The 21,065-nt window shown below is 38.2% G+C and overlaps 4 protein-coding genes across 5 annotated transcripts in view; all 4 read right to left on the reverse strand.

The window, feature by feature from the left end:
- Window positions 1–310: 310 nt before the first annotated feature.
- kctd14 (potassium channel tetramerization domain containing 14) lies at window positions 311–3,668 on the reverse strand. The gene is made up of 2 exons (XM_084408742.1): window positions 3,522–3,668; window positions 311–2,513 (listed from the first exon to the last, which is right to left on the reverse strand). The coding sequence occupies exons 1-2, from the start codon at window positions 3,576–3,578 to the stop codon at window positions 1,845–1,847; spliced, it is 726 nt and encodes a 241-aa protein (XP_084264868.1). The 5' UTR covers window positions 3,579–3,668; the 3' UTR covers window positions 311–1,844.
- A 633-nt stretch (window positions 3,669–4,301) lies between these two features.
- Window positions 4,302–8,485, reverse strand: rps3 (ribosomal protein S3). The gene is made up of 7 exons (XM_084408741.1): window positions 8,326–8,485; window positions 7,631–7,761; window positions 7,421–7,514; window positions 6,470–6,564; window positions 5,987–6,174; window positions 4,629–4,838; window positions 4,302–4,368 (listed from the first exon to the last, which is right to left on the reverse strand). Exons 1-6 carry the CDS (start codon window positions 8,353–8,355, stop codon window positions 4,633–4,635), a joined length of 744 nt encoding a protein of 247 aa, XP_084264867.1. The 5' UTR covers window positions 8,356–8,485; the 3' UTR covers window positions 4,302–4,368; window positions 4,629–4,632.
- A 420-nt stretch (window positions 8,486–8,905) lies between these two features.
- Window positions 8,906–16,455, reverse strand: LOC311290204 (NACHT and WD repeat domain-containing protein 2). Its single transcript, XM_084408554.1, has 7 exons — window positions 16,308–16,455; window positions 16,021–16,109; window positions 15,452–15,559; window positions 14,420–14,623; window positions 14,216–14,351; window positions 13,615–14,138; window positions 8,906–13,068 (listed from the first exon to the last, which is right to left on the reverse strand). Exons 1-7 carry the CDS (start codon window positions 16,345–16,347, stop codon window positions 9,364–9,366), a joined length of 4,806 nt encoding a protein of 1,601 aa, XP_084264680.1. The 5' UTR covers window positions 16,348–16,455; the 3' UTR covers window positions 8,906–9,363.
- A 1,094-nt stretch (window positions 16,456–17,549) lies between these two features.
- The window catches only part of fchsd2 (FCH and double SH3 domains 2), a 102,190-nt gene continuing 98,674 nt past the window's right edge, over window positions 17,550–21,065 (reverse strand). For both annotated transcript variants that reach the window (XM_084409496.1, XM_084409495.1), the window contains one exon: window positions 17,550–19,860. In XM_084409496.1, the coding sequence (XP_084265622.1) occupies window positions 19,777–19,860 (84 nt within the window). In that variant the 3' untranslated portion in view covers window positions 17,550–19,776. The remainder of the gene's footprint in view (window positions 19,861–21,065) is intronic.

A 21,065-nucleotide genomic window follows, 5' to 3' on the forward strand; every position in this document is an offset into this window, starting at 1 on the left:
ACTGATTCAAGATTTAAATAGGCCTAGGCCTGTCTGTTTTTAAAAAGTATATAACGTAACATATAAGAGGCTATAGTAACAACAGAGAATAATGAACTAGATAGCATAGAAATCAGTAAATATTAGACAAATATAAGTCAAAATAACACATTTTAAGTAATTACATTTATTTTCAAACATTTTGAACTAAAACAACAGCTATAGTATACAGATTTAAAACTTAAAAGGGTGGCACATCTCTGTGAACAACAATTTCATGAACCCACTAAGGTCTCGTTGAAATCATTCAGCTTTTCCTTCTTTTTTCTTTCACATGAAGTAATAAGATACTACAACAGGCATCCTGCTTTTTCCTAATAATATTTTGCACTTTTTTTAACGATCTCCACAAGGAAAGGGTTCTTCCGAAGTGTCTTGGCAGTGAAAAAATGGAACAGATATTAGACAACTACAGTAGTTAAAACAGACATATTGTATATACATAGCACACATTAAGGTAATATTGGTATATGAAGACAAGTGGACGAAAAATGTTCATTCTTAAAGTATGCATTGGGAATGCATGAGCTGATTAAAAAGGTATACATTGAATGCGATGCAAGTCACTCTGGATAAAAGCATCAGGCAAATGCCTGAATGTTAAAAGTTATAAAATGGTGCAGTTCGCAGATATGGACAAATTAACAGCCCAATATGATTCCATAAGACCAATATTGATGTAAAGCCTTTTACCAGCATCATGTGGCAAACACATGCACTTAAGACTTAAAATAAACTGCATGAAGTGTACGTTGTATGTTTTACCCAGACTTCTATTTTAAGTGCATTTCTGGACATATACACTTTAGTCAAAATAATATTCTGTTTGAATCCACAGCATGCCATAAATGCTGCTAAAAAAACTTAACTTGTATTGAACCGGAATATTCCTTTAAAACTTTAGCCCCACAGGCAAGGCTTAAGCCCAAGACTAAAACTCATGTTTGAGCTGTTGTAACTAAAATAAATTTGCACTGGTATATCTTAAAATATGTCAGTGCCATTGTTTTGTCTCAAGATGCACAGCAGTAATTTTTTTCTATGGCACGTTTATAAAAGTCTTCCTGTGGTGCAAATCCAGCTTTTAATGTTGTTTATATGTCTATGAGGTGTTTTTAAAATGCAAACCATGAGCAAATTAATAAGTCAATAACAACCAAAGACAGTCTCAAAAACACGGTTTGAAATCGCTGGTGTTTCCAATTACGCCAACGTGATCGTCTGAGCTGGTGTGAGCGAGTGGAGGCGGGGCTAATTTGCATATTCATAGAACTGTGTACATACTAAATGAGGCAAGGGTGTAGAATTACAAGCAATTTTAAGGCATGAAGATTTTTTTTTCCCAATGAAAAAAACGTTTAAATAGGCCTATGTCATTTTGCTGATCAAAGATGTTTGAATTTTTAGTCAAAATTGACTAAAGGGGGACTTTGAATCCTAATTGAACTAATTCAACTTTCTAACCTAAAAATCGTACATTTCCTAACCCTAACCTAATCCTGGCTTAATCTAAGACCTGTCTGTGAAACATGACAAGAGACGTCCATGCAGAAGCTATTTTCAGCCAAAGGCCAGGATAGCATGACTTGAGTCAATATTAAACAAGGGTTGAACAGATACTGACAGATAAGATCTTCATTATACGTCATTAGCAGCTGCCTGTCATATAGGTGGGTCTGCTAAAGGGACAGATGTTTGATAAATCTGATTTGTGTGATAAGTTAATCATGTATAAAACATTCCTTCATTTTGTATACCCCTATTTCCAGGTCATGAAAGGCCTAAAATGTTGAGCCTCACACTCTTTACCACCAGGTGAAAACCAATTTGTAGAAGAAGTTGTAGCTCTTAAAGAGAAACCCTTTGTCTATGCTGTGTGGTTGTATCTTTACTTTATATCCTTTGGCCTCTATGTCCGTTTTGACGCAATCTAACAGGTCATCCACTGATGCTGGAGCTTTCCACGGACCAAAGCTCACCACAGACTCTTTTGGGGTGCCGAGACTGTCAATAGCATCATTGTATCTGGCTAAATCCTCTTCTGTCCTCACAACACACACGATTATGTTGGAGTAGCGTGAGGCGATGGCCTCCGCTCTGGCCACCCGGACAATCACCTCCAGGTTTTCGCGGTAATTCGGCACACGGGCCAAAAACTGCTGTCTTCCGACCGTCTCTCCAAAGAACTGAGGCGTCTCCTCAATGGCTTTGACCAGAGGTTTGATGTCATAGTAAAGCGCCTCCTTGTGCACTTCCTGCAGGTGATCAGTAGGAACTTTCTCTGTTCTGAGGTACTCAAGGATGTATGCAAAATGAGTCCCATCACGGTCTACGAAGTAACGACCCTCGGGGTCCATCCGTTTGGTGGATCCGTTGAACAGGTCTGCCAGTGTGGAGTTTGGGAATTTCCGGATGGTCCCCAGGGATGTGCTGAAGACATGACCTCCGATATTCAGCTGCACAACTTGGGATTTCTGTGGACAGAGAAAACAAGCATATAAGAAGGTCATATTGCTTTGATATGAGCTCAACAGGTTATAAAGTAGTTTAAACTTTTGATAGCCTGAAAGATGTTTACCAGTCTTTAACTGTCTAACCTCTCTATGGTGAAACGACATAAGGTGTAATTAAATACTAACATTAAGCAAGTTTTGAGGAATCAAGTAAAGCATCAAAATAAGACTTCACTACTTCAATAAATCTCCCTCAATAATTGGTAAATAGAAAAAAAGGGGGAAACCTCACAATATTAATTTTAACCAGATTTGTAAAATGTGCAAAAATATTGCAAAAACACTAAAATGATAGCAGATTTTCACATAACATGGTCTTTACATGGTACAATTTCAGAGAATTGTTAAAAACATAGTCGTGTCATGATAGTACGTTATAAATGTATAAAATAATGCCATGTAGGCTATTTTAGTAGCCTACTGTCAAAAAAAATAAAAAAATAAAAATACTAATAGAAAACTGAACTAGTTGAAGGATGCAGCAGATTTACTGACATAACTTGCCATAAATGTTACATGCTCATTGCTCAGTATTTGGAATTTAAAAAGCGTTTTATTAATCTAGGTTTTTTAGTAGACTAATAAACTTTGTAATCAAAATAAAATGCACAATTCATGTCGAAAAGACACACGTTGTTTAATTTTGTACCTGCTTCCGCCTTAAGCATACAATACTGTAGGGAAATAACTACTTTCTTGTTACAGAGTATCGTGTACTAAGTACGCACAACTCGCGTCGCGTGTATTTGCTTTACAGGTAGTGCTGTGGAAATATACCGTGAACTTTAATAGCACTCAGACAGAGACAACGTTATAAGTATAACGTGTCAAAATTAAAAGAAATTTACAAAATTACACATCAAGCGATCGAAAGCATAGCTGAAACAGAACAGCTGTTACATGAAATAGAACGCTGAAAATATTACAATGTGACTATTCATTTTCAGATGTAAATGTTTAATGTCTTACCGACTGTACAGGTGCTGAGGACTGTTTTCCGGGAGATTTGTAGTCCGGTAAACTCATTGTCTTCAGTTAAAGCTGGAGTTCTTCAAGCAGTCAGCAACAGGTCAAGCTGCGAGAATCAGGTGTGTGTGTAACTTTATAAGATCCACCCATGACACACACAGGTACAGCAGACCTGCACTGCCAGATCATCCGCTGCCTTCATGAATAGACAAGCAACTACTTTTCTCTTAAAAAAAAAAAATTCTCAAATAGTTTAGTCCACTAACAAAAGTACCATGGTTAATGCTCTTGTTTGATGCATTTGTAGTACTTTAGAATACCAAATAACACGGTGTCATCTGACACCTTCACAGCACATCTATTCAGGTAAGAAAATTCAAAATCCCCAAATGTTTTGTGCCATAACCTGAGGTTCAGGAACTAAGAGTAAATAAACCAGTAGCCTTTCATCTAAAAATAAAGCTGTAATTAAATAAAGCACTAAGTGTATAGAGATTATCACACAAGCATACCAGTAGGGTAAAAACATTCTGCATGCCTTCATATGCAGCACACTTACATTTATATAAAATCAAATCAGTAAATGTGGCCAAGTAAAATTCACATCATCAACATGCATGATACACCTTTTATGGATAACATGCCTTATGAGTGGGTATTTACATTCTGGGACACCATCGGCCAGTAAATTGTTAAAAGCTACTAAAACCTAGAAGTACTGGGACCACTCATAACAGCTTTGAAACAACACTCAATTAAATCAAATGAAAACAGACAACATTTCCCCATTTATTCTTTCATTTTATTATACAGAAAAGTGTAGGCCTTCCATCAATGATCAGTCAACCTGGAAGAGACAGAAACATCTGTTAGAAAAATAATAATAAAAGCATTTCAAAGACAAGTAGTCAAACAAGGAAAATCCCTTCTCAGACAAATGCCTCAAAATCTTCAATCTAAGAGGACACACGATCTCTGAGGACCTGAAGTCAGACGCACAGAACGTGAGCTTGACCCAGAATCCTCAGAGGGCGGCCTCAATCCGACTCGTCATCGAATCATCACTGAAGGGTACTTGACACCAATACTGGGGTTTTAGGGTCTTACCCCTTTATGCAGTCGGCACTGGGGTTCCCGGAGGCATGACTGGGGCCTCTGCCTTGGCCCCGGCCCCCTTCTGTTCGGACACTGGGGTGGTGGGGAGGACCTCATCTTTGGGCTCCACAATGCTGACGTGGTCAGGCAGGGGCTTCTTGGGGCCGATCTTGCCACTGGGATCCCAAGGAAGCATGATTTTCACCTTGATTCCAAGCACACCTATATGAACATACAGATTTAGAAAGATATAAAACTTTGACCTGAAGAACGGCAAGTATAATTCCAACCCATTTGATCTTTACCATAAGCTTCAAAGCATTCAGAACCTTCTCAGACTAACGCCTCTAAATCGTCACACTGCTCTGAAAACGTACAAAACAATGCAATTCTGGTTCATTACATCACCGAAGGGAAGATAATTCGGTTCAGAGATTCCATTTGGAACATTGATTAGTTATTCAATATGCAAGACATTAGTGGTGCCATGCTAAACCAAACGGTTTTAAATGGCAAAAGCGTCGCACATTAATGTCCAAGTACTTAACAGATGTGCATCAGCTCAGACTTGCTGATTTGAATCACAAGCTCTAAATGCAATAGATTTCATTGAAATGAGTGTTACAACTAAATCACCTGATTGCAATAGTGATTAAATCAGATGCCACGGACCCCGAATGTTCATCTTTGTGAGGTTCTGCCACCCTCAAATGTAAATGTTTCTTGTATCAAGACCCAATTGACAATAAGAAATTAGCAAATATTTAGAATCAATTAAGTTAACTTAAAATTATATTTTATACATATTTTTAAATTGCACTGACCCCTAGAAAAAAAAAAATAGAATGCACCACAATTTGCTAAAGATTTGAGAAAGTAAAATGCAGTACTCATGAATCTGTTTGAAATATTCTATGGATAAATTTAGTTTCCATTTGGTTACATTGCATTTTTTTCCTCAGTACTGTACTGTTATAGTACTGCACTCAATTTTAATAACTTTAATAACACACCGTAGCAGGCCCTGAGGACAACAAACGTGATATAGAAAGATAAACTGGAATAAAAATTATCTGGAGTCCAATTAAAACACACTGCCTGCTTTCCATCCACCCTTCTCAGACAAATGCCTCATATGTCTTCAAGCGATTGGACTCGCTGCTTTGAGGACCTGAAGTCAGACGCACAGAACGTGAACCTGACCCAGAATCCTCAAACAGAACGGGCCCTTTTCCGACTCGTCATCGTATCATCACTGAAGGGAATCTCACTCGGCAAGTGTGCATGTAACTTCCCATTAAAATGACTTGCTAAAGATTTGGCAAAAACAAAACTTCAAGAGAGCCATCAGTTCAATGAATCTTCCTCACCCTGTCTGAGCAGGACGTGGCGGACAGCAGTGTCAACGTAGTAGTTAACGGGGTCTCCACTGTGGATCATCAAGCCATCCACGAACTTCATGGATTTGGCTCTCTGACCTCTCAGTTTACCAGAGACGACCACCTCACAACCCTTGGCCCCGCTCTCCATGATGAAGCGCAGCACACCGTAGCAGGCCCTGAGGACAACAAACATACGGAAATATAAAAAACAGGATATGAAAGGAAAAATAATCTGGACTCTAATTAAACAAGCTGCCTGCTTTCTATCCATCCTTCTCAGACAAATGCCTCATATGTCTTCAAGCGATTGGACTCACTGCTTTGAGGACCAGAAGTCAGACGCACAGAACGTGAACCTGACCCAGAATCCTCAAAGACAGAACGGGCCCTTTTCCGACTCGTCATCGTATCCTCACTGAAGGGAATTTCAGTTGATAAAGTTGCATGGCGTGCTAGGAAGTAAACGCTTACCTACGGACAGCCAGTCCTCCGAGCAGCTTGTAGCGCAGAGACTCTGCCTGAGCGATGGCGCAGAGACCCCGGGTGGCGACCTTCTCAGCGTACAGCTACAATGAAACAAGACCCAATACGTCAGAACTAACCAATGAAACAGGTCTGTTACAACTGCGTAATCACCTGATCGCAATAGTGATTAAATCAGATGCCATGGACCCCAAACTTGTTCATCCTTGTGAGGTTCTGCCACCCTCAAAAGTAAATGTTTCTTGTATTAAGGCCCAATTTACAATGAGAAATTAGTAAAAAGTCTAAAATATTTAGTTTCAATGACGTTACATTACAATTTGTTTCTACTCATAGCGTTGTACTGATAGAATACTCTATTCAATCTCATTTTTGTTTTTAAATTTTTAAATAATTCCACTGACCACTAGAAAATAATGCACCACAATTCGCTAAAGATTTGAGAAGTTAAAACTGAGTACTCATAAATCTGTTTGAAATATTTAGTCAGTTACAATTATTTTTTCTCAGTACTGTTATAGTACTGCATTCACTCATTTTAATAACCTAGCGCAACACACTGTAGCAGGCCCTGAGGACAACAAACATGATATAGAAATATAAACAGGATATGGAAAGAAAAAATGATCTGGAGTCCAATTAAAACACACTGCCTGCTTTCCATCCACCCTTCTCAGACAAATGCCTCATATGTCTTCAAGCGATTGGACTCGCTGCTTTGAGGACCTGAAGTCAGACGCACAGAACGTGAACCTGACCCAGAATCCTCAAACAGAACGGCCCTTTTCCGACTCGTCATCGTATCATCACTGAAGGGAATTTCAGTCAGCAAGTGTGCATGGTGCGCTGGGATCACATTGCATAGGTACAGCTACAATACATCAGAACTACCCATCCCAAACTAGTTTTGGACCCCATTTATTACTTCACTAATCTTACCTCCACACTGCCCTCGGGGAACCCAAATCGTTTCTGAACGACAGCAGTCAGTTCACGAATGCGGCGGCCTTTCTCTCCCAGGACATTCTGGGTCCTAAAAATGACAAACGGATTAAGTTATTGCACTTTATGCTCGAGTTAAAACTACATCAATGCTTTTAAACACGTGTGGTCATAGAACTAAACTAAACAAGTGGATATAGCCCACACCTGGTGGCTAGGATGATGATTTCTGTTCTTGTTGGCGTGACACGGACCTCCACACCGGAGTACCCATCCTCGGCGAGCTCTCGGGTCAGGAACTCATTCAGTTCAGCTTTGAAGATGCCATCTGACACGAACTGATAGATAAACATTCAAAAGATTAACACATTCCTAAAGCGGAAATAAAATTGTAGACAAGTGACAGTCTTATATGATCATAAACAATTACATCTTACTTGCATTGTTTTGTATTAAACCCCATGACAAATGTTACACAAAGGTAAAAGTCAAACTATATGTTGTTCGACACTAGAAATATTTGTGTTGCATGTACAACTGCTGATATATTTATCTCTACATATAGTCCACTCCACACCTGAATGAAGTGTCAAGTTCTTGCAGTCATACTAACAAAAGTTTCCGGATACATATTAAGTGCTTAAAGATCACTTCTGTATTGTAATATACATGTTTGAACCGCACAAATTTGAAAGTAGACTGAACGCAGCGCTGCGTTTATCTGCCATGTTTCACATCAGATTCAATGCCGACATCATCCAGCTCAATCCACATATACAGCCTTTTAAAATCCTCATCTGAACCTCTTTAATTATAATTAAGTACCATAGTAATAATGTACAACTCTTATTTCGCACCCATGTGCTTTAATTACATATATTTGCGGCGAAATTCGTACCAACCTTTCTCTTCTTCGAGATTTGCACCGCCATCTTGTCAGAGGCCGCAGACAGGAAAAGGAATTGGTATTGGAGCGGAAGTGCACTTATGGGAAAGGATTACTTCCGTATGAATGGATGTGGTGATGGGAATTGTAGTCCTTACGTTACACGCGGCAATCTCTATGGTCGTGACCGCATTTTGTTTTTAAATTGTACAAAATTTAGACCTGCGACATGTAATTGCCGCTCTTCTATTATTTTCCGGATCAAACACTTGTAATGATTTATTTAATAAAAAGTTGAATAGGCTAATGTAGGCTATGTGTGAGGAGAGAGAGAGAGAGAGAGAGAGAGAGAGAGAGAGAGAGAGAGAGAGAGAGAATGCCTAAAATATAAACACATCAGAGACCACTATTACCCCAAAATTAATAAAATGTTTAATAATGTAAAAGTGTTTAAATAAAGTTATTTTTGATACATATTTTTCATTCTTTTCACTCTGCACTACAATAAAAACACATCAAAATAACAAATTTATTATTTTTATTGTCTTTTGTAAGTTGAACCTCAATGTCACATTATTATTAACATTAATAAAATGAAACGATTTTTATATAGCTATTTTCCAGCTTTAATACATAACTCATTCTAATACAAAGTGATAAAAATCATGCATGGCTATGCAGAAATCAGCAATACAAAACACGCATCATAGATAAGTCAAAAGAAAATATAATACAGAAAATGGTATATTATCCTCTGTAAGTCTTAAATTCTTTGTTATTTTTAGTAACTGGCTATGTCTACATTTTCACACCTGATTTTTCCTTGAATCCTGACTTATGTGAGATGAACTCAACTAACATATATATTTTGTATGATAAACATGTATCACATATCACAAACACAGTCTTGGCATTCTGGAAAATTGTGAATATATATATATATATTTTTTATCTTCATGTCAAAACAATACGACAATGTAAAACTACATTTTTACATATATACATTCCTTTTGGACCTCAGTGCCAAAAGCAGAATTGTTCACACTGGAACTATTTAAAACAATTGCAGTGGCAATTCAACCCAAGTAAGGTTAGGATTGACCAAAGGCGACCAAATCAATTGCTCATCCAATGGACACAAAAGTGTTGGGCTTTGACCATCCTCCTTCCAGCTTTTACCCATCTTGGTGTCAACAACAGCATAAACTCCAACAGAACCGTCCTCATACCCTACATACACAAACAAATCCTCTGACACAGTGAAAGTAGAGGGGTTCTTGCACAAATAGAACCTACCTACGGTCTCCCCATCAGTCAGACGTATGACTACAAGCATCGGTTTTTCATGGAGATCACAGGATTTATTGTGGCACACCAGAGAGGAGAAACATATATAGACCACATATTGACCAGAAACACCTACAGTCATATATGGTTGCTGAACTGGTCCTTCGGTTCTCAAAGAGCAAAGTTTACTGTTGGAGACGTCTAAGATGTTAATAGTGGATTCAGATATAGAAAGGATGGCATACCCCCCATCTGATGATAGGCTAAAAATCTCAGGTTGACACAAGGAAGAGTCTGGCAACTTGAATTGATGACAAATAGTATCCTCTGTTAACCTCCAGGAGTACACAGTGCCTGAGGCTGAAGCAACAATCACATAATCTGGATTGCCATGCAGAGAATGGAAAGCAACAACATCTGACCCGTTGGAGCACGAGAAGCATTTGCTAACATTACCAGACCAGAGGCTGACAGCCAAGAGATTCCCACTGTTAAGACCTAAAAGGAAGGTGCTTTCTGGTGAAATTGCAGCATTTCTGAGATGATGATGAATGCTGCAAATCATGTGTCCACTCTGCAACTTCCACACCCTTGATGGACTTGTCTCTGACAGGGCAACTCCACAGTTGCCCTTGGGAGTTATTAAAACCTTGTATGCTTGACTACCAGAGATTCTGTGAATATTTTCCCCACTGTTGGTGTCCCAAACATATATGTCTCCTGTTGCAATACTCACAAGGTAGTTGCCATCTCCAGAGACGGACATAGACTCCACATAACCTAGGTGAAGGAAGCGGGCTTCTACTTTGCAACTTGATATTGCCCACTTCCACACAAGTTCTGAGCCATCTGCTGAGTAACAGCTTCCACCATTAGATCCGACAGCCACCATCTTCACCCTCTTTCCAGATTTTGGGCCCAATGCTGAAGCTGTAATGAGATCCATGTCCCAAATAAGAACACTTACACTTGTTATTGCTGCCAAGTAAGTGGCTCCACATTTCAGGAGTTTACTAGCTTGACAGTTAGCAGTGTCCAGACTCAACACACACTGTCCGGAGGAGCAATTCCAGACTAGAAGAAACGGGCAATTGCACAGTAAAGCAAGGATGAATCGTGAATTTTGATCCATCATGGCTTGCTTAAATGTTTTTCCTCTCGGGGGATTGAAGTGATCAAGTACATTAATTTGATGTATGTCAATAAGTTGTATTTGTTGCTTTTTGCATATTAGGAGAATGTTGTCTCCGTTCTGGTCTGTGTTTAAAACCTCATCCTTGGTTGTGCAATGGTTCTCACCAATCAGAACTGGTTCTGTTATAATCTCAAGATTCCAAGCAAATACATTTCCTGCTTGATCTACACATGTAATCATCCCATCACCCTCAGAGTGAATAATCTCAATTAATGGTATATCTTTTGGACAAGTGAAGGTGGCTAGAAGCTTGCCATTGGGCCAATCAAATATTGTCACAGAACTTTCATTCTGTCCACAGTAAATGATATCTGCGTTCTCAGAACATGACACACAGGTTATCGCATAAGCGCAGTGCAGTTGGGTATGTTCCTCCCTATCAACAAATACACTAACAATGTTTTGTCCTCTCCACCACACAAATATTTTGTCAGCGGACACCAAGACACCCTCAAGAATGGCGTTTTCCCTGTTTTCTCTGTGTTGGGTTTCAATTTCTTGAGGCTGTGCATTAACACCTGCATCCAACAAGACAAGTTTACCGCAATGGGTGCTGAGAAGGAATATGTTTTCAGAACTACTGACACTTGTGAACTGCAGATTCGAGGATTTGGTAAGTTTGAAGCCTTCAAATATACCTCCATTACAAACCCAAGCAGCGCCATTTTCCAGTACAACCACCACAGTACCACCTTGAGATCCAGCTGACTGCATGATCTGGGAAGCTGTTGACCCTTGTAGTGTACAGTGGGTATAAGGGACTGAAGGAATTGGAGGCAACACAGTATACACTTCATTTTGTGGGATCATACCTTTAGACCTTGCTGAATTAACACATTCCTCCAATGTAGGAAAAACACTCAGAAAAGGAAGGAGTTTGGCTTGCAGTACAGTTGGGAGATAGGCTGGTTTGTTCCTCAGTAGACATGCTGCAGATCTCAAGATGATGTGGAGGAGCTGAAGTTCCCTGGGAAAAACCAACTGAGATGTCCTCTCAAGCCACAGAAACAGTTCATCAGTCAGTGCTGCTTGCAGCATTGCCTGGATGTATTCTTGAGAAATCATTTGGTTACCAAGTTCGTCAATTCTTCCACTTTTCAACAAATGGAAAGAGAGTACGTAGAGTTTTCTCAAATTGGGATATGTTCTTGTTGATGGACTCACAGCAGTAGAAATATAGAAAGGAGGAGAAAAGATCCAAGGTTGACTTGGTACTTGTCTGTCAATGTAAATATTCTGTGGGACATCTGAAGAGGTTGGGATTTCCATGCCTTTGTTGATCAAAGGCTTTGCTGTGCCATTTGCCCAAGAGCCACAGAAATAATCGGACAGCACATGATTTATCTTCTGACATGTTTCTTCTAAACACAGGTACCTCTTACATATGACCAATGGGAAGTGTCTGCTGACCCAGAAAAGAGTTTGGGTACCTAAAATGTTCCTCAGGACCAGAAACCCCTTCAGGTCTGAAAGAAGAGTTTCCACAGAAACTTCAGGGACCCTCAAAATAAGTGGTACGTCATCGCCTGGTGGAAGAAAACATGCTAGAACTTCATCATCACAAGAAAGAACATCCGTCAACTCAACTGCGGTTATGCCATACCTGGCCATGGTAAGATAGCTTAAAGCTTTGGAGACTAAAGCTTTCCCATGCTTCCTCTCCAGATGATCAAACATCAGAACAATGTTATTATGGACCTCTTGGACCAGAGTGTTCTCCGTAATCTCAAACTCTGAGTTCCAGTGGATTGCCTGTCTATGAATGAGTTCCATGTATAGCAGGACAGAGCATTTTTTAAAAGCCTGATTCACATACATCTGTTGGCCTGAGGTGATCTTTCTGTTGGACTCTTGAAGACGTGTTGTCAGCAGCTGGCTGCAGCTTTTACTCTCTACTGGTTGCAACTCATAAAACAGGGTTGAATCTGGGTAAAACATCTTCAGGGTAGCAAGGATGGCTGGCCTGTTTGCAGTAATGGAAATGAGAAGTTTTACATTTGAAGCTAGTGATTCGGGAAGGAATGTCAAGTCAAGTTGTACATCCGTCTTTGGCAGTTGGTCAAGACCATCTATGATGAGCACCAGAGGATTCTTGGATGGTGATCTTGAGGTCAGGAGCCTTTTAAAGTTTTCTTTTAGTTGAAAGATGTTGTTGACAGAGGTACTACTTGAATCAACCCTTTCACAAAAATCTTTGAGAAGCTGTCTCAGGGAGTTGTTGACATCTATGAAGTACACAATAATCTCAGGATCCAGGTCCTTCAACCATACGGATGCCTGCAAACACAAAAGGCCTCATGAGTGTCATATTTATACTACAGTAGTCAACATTTGAAGTGGATCAAAACCTTTCATCAAAGTTATACATGAATTTTGAACGATTCCTGTCTTCTGCTGGTTACACACTAAAAGATTTTTCTAATCTTAAAAGATTTTAAAAATGTGAGAGACCACAAACATGAGGACAAAAACCCCTAGATTTAACCATTTTGCTCCTATGTTGAACATGTTGAATATTTACGATTCGTGGATGGGGCGGCTCCGATGTTCTTCTGAGCAGATTCAGTCACTCTTAACACACCTCACACCAATCTGTAGAACCATCAAGATAATCGGGACATTACCTAGGATTGTCGGAAGGGGAGAAATCGGCCCAAAATCAGCCCGATTATCTTGTGGTGTGTACCCAGCATTAGGACAACGCTGATGAACTTTTTTGATCCACTTCAAATGTTGACTACTGTATATTACTAAACATATACAATATCAAATTATTGCTCATTTATCAAATTGAAAGGTTACAAAATATTTTCTGAGAGATACCTGACTTGCACAGTGAGCCAGAAGTACAGTTTTGCCTGAGCATGGTCCACCGTTGAGTATGAAAGGAAATATTGTATTTTTTTCCCTTAGGTAGGATTTAACATGTTCGACTTCTGCCCGTTCAATTCTGTAAAGAGAGGAAAATGTGTGGCACAGGCTTTTCTGGCCAGATTCATCAACTGTAACAGCCCTTTCCTTTGAGACAGCACAGTCAATGAGTCTCTTGAGATCAGTATGTAGCTGCTCACTCAGACCAACAGCAAAGTTGAGCCTCTTCTCAGGAGTGTAACCTTGAAAACGATTGCACTTTGTGGTGGTGCAGTACACCAGGGCTTTGTGGGAGGCGACCAAACTCGGCAGGAAGTGATCCCGGAGCTGGGACAGCCGGTGAAACTGGGTTTGTTGCTCTGGGGGCACTCCATTTGGTTTCATTGGGATAGTTATTTTATGAACATAGCAAATACATCTTGGGATATCTTCAATGGAAAGGTTTTCGTAGGCACAGTGGATGTCATTTTCAAGAGCTGGTTTCAAAATAAACATAAATTAGACACTTTTGATTATGTAGTAGTTATGCGCAATTAAACAGACACTGACTTACCTGACCGGAAATATTTCTGAGCTTTGTCATGTGTCATAGCCCCCTCCTGAACACATTGGTTCACAACATCATGAAGGATTCTCCTCACCTCTGGAAGTACCTTGCACCAGTTGTTCTCTTCACTTGGATTCTCTCGCTGATGACAAAAGATTAAGGAGTAAATTATCTGGTGCTGTGCACCAATAGTGCAAAAATATTACTTGCCTGGACACCAGGTTGATCAAAATTTCCTGTCGGATTGAGCATACAGAACGAAGGAGGAATGGCATTCTCATCTCTCTGGTAGCATCTCTCCAGTATGTCGGTCCTGAGGCCCATGCGTTGGCATACCTGAAGAACACACTGGAACTCTGAGGCTTCTATCTGCTCAGGTAAATTTGCATCTCCATATTGTTCACCCACAAACCCCTGAGACGAGAAACAAAAACTAAAATTAGATGGAAGCCCTTCTGCCGGCGGAGTTCTCGCCACCATTTGAACGCTTTTCCGATGTAAATTCGGAACTTTGCGTGTTCCTTCTTCTTTTCCCTCTTCTTTGTTATTTGTTCATCGGAACGTCGTCTCTTTGGTCGTGTGTCGGCCACATCAAAATTCAAGATAATATAATTCTAACGTTAGTCGTTGTCGTTGTCTAGGACATCTCTCCTCTAGCTTAACATCCCTCTTCATGCTTCTCTCTCCTCCACTCCCCACACCCCCCTTCATGTGCACGCACACTAACCCCCCCAACCCCCACCCCCAAATCATTCTTGTTGGTTATTGCCTGGAACACTGTTTGTTATGTTTCGTGGTCCAGACTGGGCCAGTTTGTTTTTCTTGCCATTTGTGGAGCCTGGGCTGTCTACAGAGACCGCTTTTTTTTTTTACAGTGTGTTCAGGGGACAGGCAGCTAGCGGATAGTGAGGAGATGTTTGCTGTATGTGACAAAAAAATTTTGGCCTAACAAACTTGTGACATCGCTTAGAGCACCTTTAAGCACCTACACTGAACATTTTGAGTTTCTGTTGATTAAAACAATCTCCTTCATTGTATCACCTCAATACAATTTAAAACATTTTTAATTTCAATGAACTCAACATTTGAAGGCAACCAGGTAACTAACTTTATTTTTATATATTTTTTTAAGTAAACAAACTTTTTTTTTTTTACAGTGAGAAACCATGGTAACATCACTGTATATTAGGAACAGATGTCCCCAATCTTAAATCATGCTGTATTGAACCAAAAGTATGTTACCACAAAGAAAGGGCCCAGAGAATTCTTCCTGCAGTCCTCCAGCATCTGCAGTCGTTCCTTTTCTGCAGGCCAGTTTTGGGGATCTGCTGCTTCATACGGGTCAATAACCTGCAGAGAGGTTGGATCCATAGACAGTTATTACCGGTAATCTACAATCTACCAAATGATTGGAAAAAGACTGTGTTAGCAGCCTATATATCCCGAACTATTAGCCAAAACAACCACAGTGTTTACACAGTAAATTGTCTATTGACATGCTTTTAAAGAGCAGTATAGAAATAATGTTAACAAGAGAAGTTCAATACAATTCCAGCCAGTCTTTTGTCATTTGCATAATTAAAAATACATGATGTTTAGCTACTATTGAGACAGTAGGTTTGCTGGTAAATGCTCAATGTTCCAATGAAAGAAATGAACATTATTTATTCATGTCACTGGATTTAAACACAATTGAGCTTGTGGTAAAAATCATTTGTTACTGTCAACTGGAAGGGAAGCAACACAACTATAATGTTCTTTAGAATTAATTTGACAGAAGACAGAAAAGAGAATGACGAATGTTTGCTCACTCTGAACTCAACTCCATGTGTGCATCTGCAATATTCTCTCAGTCTGGGGAAAACTCTCTGCCTTAGTAACCTCCTCTCAACCACAGATTCTGCAACACAATTTATTAACTATATTAGTAATATTATAGTTATACTTTGGTGTAGTTACAACTTGCTTTTATTCCTTTCAAGAACATTTGTAAAATAACTAAGTAAATGAATAACTACAGCTATTTAAACATTTATTCGTTCAAGTGTAGATTTATCTAAGCATTTAAAATCAGACTAATACAAACTGTGATACATACCTTCGGGGTTGGAGCACAGATAAACTTGAACACAAGCCATCCAATTTTCTTCAGAGTGAGAGTGAGAGTTTCTTATTCATTCCATGTGGCAGCATAAAATTAACATGCTGAAGCATTTTGTTCTTCTAAAAATATGTGAAAAATCCACACTCATTAGCCTGTGGATGGAGGCGAGGAGGGTGACTGCATGTTTTGCCTGGTATCTCGTTTCCCAGCAGGAAACATGTCTCTGTTATGATGGAACTCTAGGAGAACCGCCCACTCTTTTGAGAACTGACAGACAAGCGGCATGATTTGATAAACTAGTCTGATATCATCCAATAAAAACACACTCTAGATTTTAAACAACTTGTGAAAACATTCACACGCCTATAGCAGAAAAAGCTTAAAATTATTTTTTAATGCATTAACTAACATGAACTAACAATGAGAAGTATGTTTACACCATTTATTAACCTTTGTTAAATGTTAGTCAATAAAAACGTTCACGTTTATGGTGCATTGACTAATGTTAACAGATACAACATTTGGCCTTGAAAATGTGGTAACACTTTACAATAAGGTTTACTTATTTAGTTAACATGAACTAAGAATTATACTTCTACAGCATTAATTAATCTTATTAATGTTAATTTCAACAAATCAAAAGTTGTATTTGTTAACATTAGTTAAAATACTGTGAATAACATGAACAAACAATGAACATGGGTATTTATTAACTAACATTAACAAAGATTAATAAATACTGTAACAGATACATTGATCATAGTTAGTGCATGTTAGTTAATTAACTAATGTTAACAAATGAGATCTTATTGTAAAGTGTAATCGAAAATGTATCGAAATTTTTTTAGATTGAAATGAACTAAGATTAATAAATGCTGTAGAAGTATTGTTAATTGTTAACAAATGAAACCTTATTGTAAAGTGTTACTAAAAACTCATATTCATAAAGAAAGGGTGAAAGGAGGTCTTCATCCACTTACTAAATATAATATACGCGGTGTTATTTTTTAAATTTATTGTATGTTTGCTTTTTTTGCAACCCCTTTTACTACAATGTGGGAAACGTCTGAATATTATAGATAGCATGAAAAATCTGATTTGTGTGATTTCACTACTTTCTATGAAATAAACATGAAATAAACACAATTTAGAAATGAAAGAAATAAAAAGATTTGTGACTAAAGTCTATGCATTTACATGCAACCACGTCCATAAAAAAAAACATCAAAGCAGAAGCACTTTCCCCAATTTTTTATTTAACATTTGTACACAATAAATACAAATAATTTTACAGCTAATATGCAGAAAGAATATTTTTCACCTGTTCTCTGATATTGTCACTGCAGCAACAGTCAATTGTTGTTATTCCATCTGTTTTTTTGTTTTGTTTAGCAGCTCGGAATCACCTTCAAATTTTAATAAATGCAAATAAAATCACTTTAGAAATAAAAACAACTAGAATATTCAGCTAATGCTATTGAAGAAGCTCCAAAGAGTTGAATCTGGCCAAGAGAACTGGGAGCGCAATTAAAAAAATGGAAATGAAAATATCAAAAATTTTGCGTTCGTTTCATAGGTGAGAACGGTATTTGACACAATGGGCTTTAACCTCTAACCATAAACTTCAAAACAAGTTTGATAACATTCAAAAGATCTCAACGAGATCAACAAGAAAATAGGTTGTGACAGGAAAATAGAAACAAAGGGAAGATACTCAAACATCTTCCTCTCTGATAAAAAAAGGCTACTAAACAAACGTTTTTTTTGTTTCCTCCCACGTCTCACTCTCACACACGTTCTTTTCGTAACGACCCTGTTCTTGCTTAACAGAACTATGGTACCATTTCACAAAATGGATCTTTTTATTTGATTTCTTTCCACTGTTTATATTATGGAATCAACATAATAACTCTGTTCTCTTTCAAATATTATGGGAAAACTACAATCAGTCACTCTCACGAGATCAATAACACGACGCTGGGCAGCTTTATCATCGAAAAGAGGCAGCTGGGACGCAAACACATTTAAAAAAGATGATAAAATGAAGGGGTCAAAGCACTGAAATTCCAGAAAAGTGCTGGGACATATCAAGATAATTATGCATGAAGATACTGTGAAATAATAATAATTAATAACAGGCATTCCTCATTTAAGATGAAATGTTTCTTCAACTGCAAACAAAATAAAAAATAAAAAACATAGCTGCCCCTTGTACGGAGGAAATGCACTTAGGACACTGTAATAGGTTAGCTTTCATCGGCAGTAATTAAAACATCTCCATGATTATCCATCTTTCAGTCCACCTTTTCTGTGCTTGTTGGAGGGAATCTATCCCATCACATCTGAAGAAAATTCATCACAATCTCAAACACTGCCATGACACTCGATAAAAGAAAAACAAAACGCATGCCGTCCGGAACTCTACAGTGCCGACAGCATGAGAATAAGAAATGCGTTAGGCTGGAAAAGCACTTTAACTGATACTTGTATATTGATCTGTATATTTCCATGATTACGTTCCGCCCGAACAGACGCACACATACCGGTAATGCGGAGGCGAACGTTGCAGACACGCGCTCAGAGACACCACGACATCTTTAGATCGGTCTCGCGCATATTTTTGAGGACTAAATATTAGTAATACATACAAACACTGGTCTTCATAATGAAAAGCTGAGAAAAAAGGATATAGCTATGTAGTTAGTACTTTTTCAGATCAACACAAGACAGAAGAGCAAGCTAAACCGATGGGGGGAAAAAAGAGCAAAGTAACCAGCCTTCCTCTCTTTTTAACCCTCGTCCTTCTCATTCTCCTCTTCCGCATTTTTTGCCTTGTTGCTTTTCATGTACAGTTCCCTTTCTCCTTGAAGTCCATATGATCTGTGATGTTTAACGTGAATATAACATTCCCATGATGACAGTAATGTACTGTGCTATTACATATGAAATGCGTAAATTGGACTATTCGTGGCTGACCCCTTTTGCACGACAACGCAGGCCTCCTGTATCCTCCAATAATTCCTTGTATTGCATGTTCGGCTCTTCAAAAGCCCGCTGAAGAGATGGATGTGCAAGTGAAGTCTCTTTTAAACTCTTTTAGCACCTGCTAAACCCCTGTATTTGATTCCTTTCTGTGTTTTTAGATGCAAACCTAATCATTTACTGGCATTGAGTGGATAAACCAAGTTTTAAACAAGTTCCCGTTGCACAATTAGGTAATTACGAATACAAGGATTAGAGTTTGGCATGAAAGCGGTTTAAGGCACCAAACAGTCCGTGACGCCAAAAGAGGTGTTTGTTTTTATGAAAAAGAGTGGTGATGTCTTTGAGATGCTGTTCTCCGCCCACTCGGGTGTTTAAGGATGCTCATAGGGCAGGTTAACGCACACCCCGCCCCTTCCATAAGGAGTGGGAGGGGTCAGAGGTCAGATGGGGTTTGTTGTCAGTCCACTAGGGCGGCGCTCTACACCAGCGTGATCTCCACTTCTTCGGTTTTCTCCACCTGTCTGCGAGCGTGCTGCTTTGGAGGAGGTGGTGCCGCCCGAACCTAAAGAAACACAAAATAAACAAGATTAATACAGAACAGCTTAGAAAATGTGTAGGTCATAAAAAAATTAAAATAAAAAAAGTTGGGAAAAATAAATTATATATAGCCTATATGTGACCCTGGACCACAAAACCAGTCACATGGGTAATTTTTTTTGACATTGAGGACAATATTTGGCAGAAATCTGGAATCTGAGGGTGCAAAAAAATCGAAACATTGAGAAAATCGCCTTTAAAATTGTCCATTTATGTTCGAGATTGTGCTGCATTCACTCACAAAAATAAATGTTTTAATATTTACGGTTGGAAATTGACAAAATATCTTCATGGAACATGATCTTTACTTAATATCCAAATGATTTTTGGCATAAAAGAAAAATCAATCATTTTTACCCATTTAATGTGTTGTTGGTTATTGCCACAAATATACCCGTGCTACTTGTGACTGGTTTTGTGATCAAGGGTCACATATGGTGAAATATATATACATGATTGTCATTTATTACAACAGGTTCACTTAAAAGTTGAAAATTGTTATAATATATTTTTGAAGCCTATTAAATGTAAAAAATTCCTTTATTCTGTAACACTGACTGGCTATAATTACTCATTTCATCCTTAGATACTGAGAAAAAAACTTATTTAATAGAGACATCAGTAGCAGTATTGGTATAGGTGAAAAGATGCCATTAAACAAATATTTAAAATAAACTGTCTTCATGTTGTTTCTACATTACTTTGGATATTTAATGTGAAAATATGTATTACAAGTTACACCATAAAAAATCTCTTACAAATTTTAACGTTAGGTTCGAGGTCGCAATTAACTACAGAAAAATGTGCGATTAGTAGTTTTTTTTATTATTTAAATTTTATTTCTTGATGATAAATATAATTTGTTATATTTAGGGGATGAAATATGGTTTGTATATGTTATTGTTAGGTTTAATGAGATTCACACATAATAATCTTTAAAACAATACAACTTTAAAAATACATTGCATTTATAAAATATTAAATTATATATTTCTCTGGACTTTAAAGCTCTAGTGATCTGAAAACAAAGTAAGCAATCACTTAGCAATCTAGTATATTTTTCTAAATGTAAGAAACTGCACAATCTTACACATAACGGTTTTAAAAAGTAATATTGAGACATTAGAGCAGGATGTTCAAAAAACAGCCAAAAACAGATCGGTTCACATA

Source organism: Rutilus rutilus, assembly GCF_951802725.1.
Source record: "Rutilus rutilus genome assembly, chromosome: 5".
Taxonomy (NCBI): Eukaryota; Metazoa; Chordata; class Actinopteri; order Cypriniformes; family Leuciscidae; genus Rutilus; species Rutilus rutilus.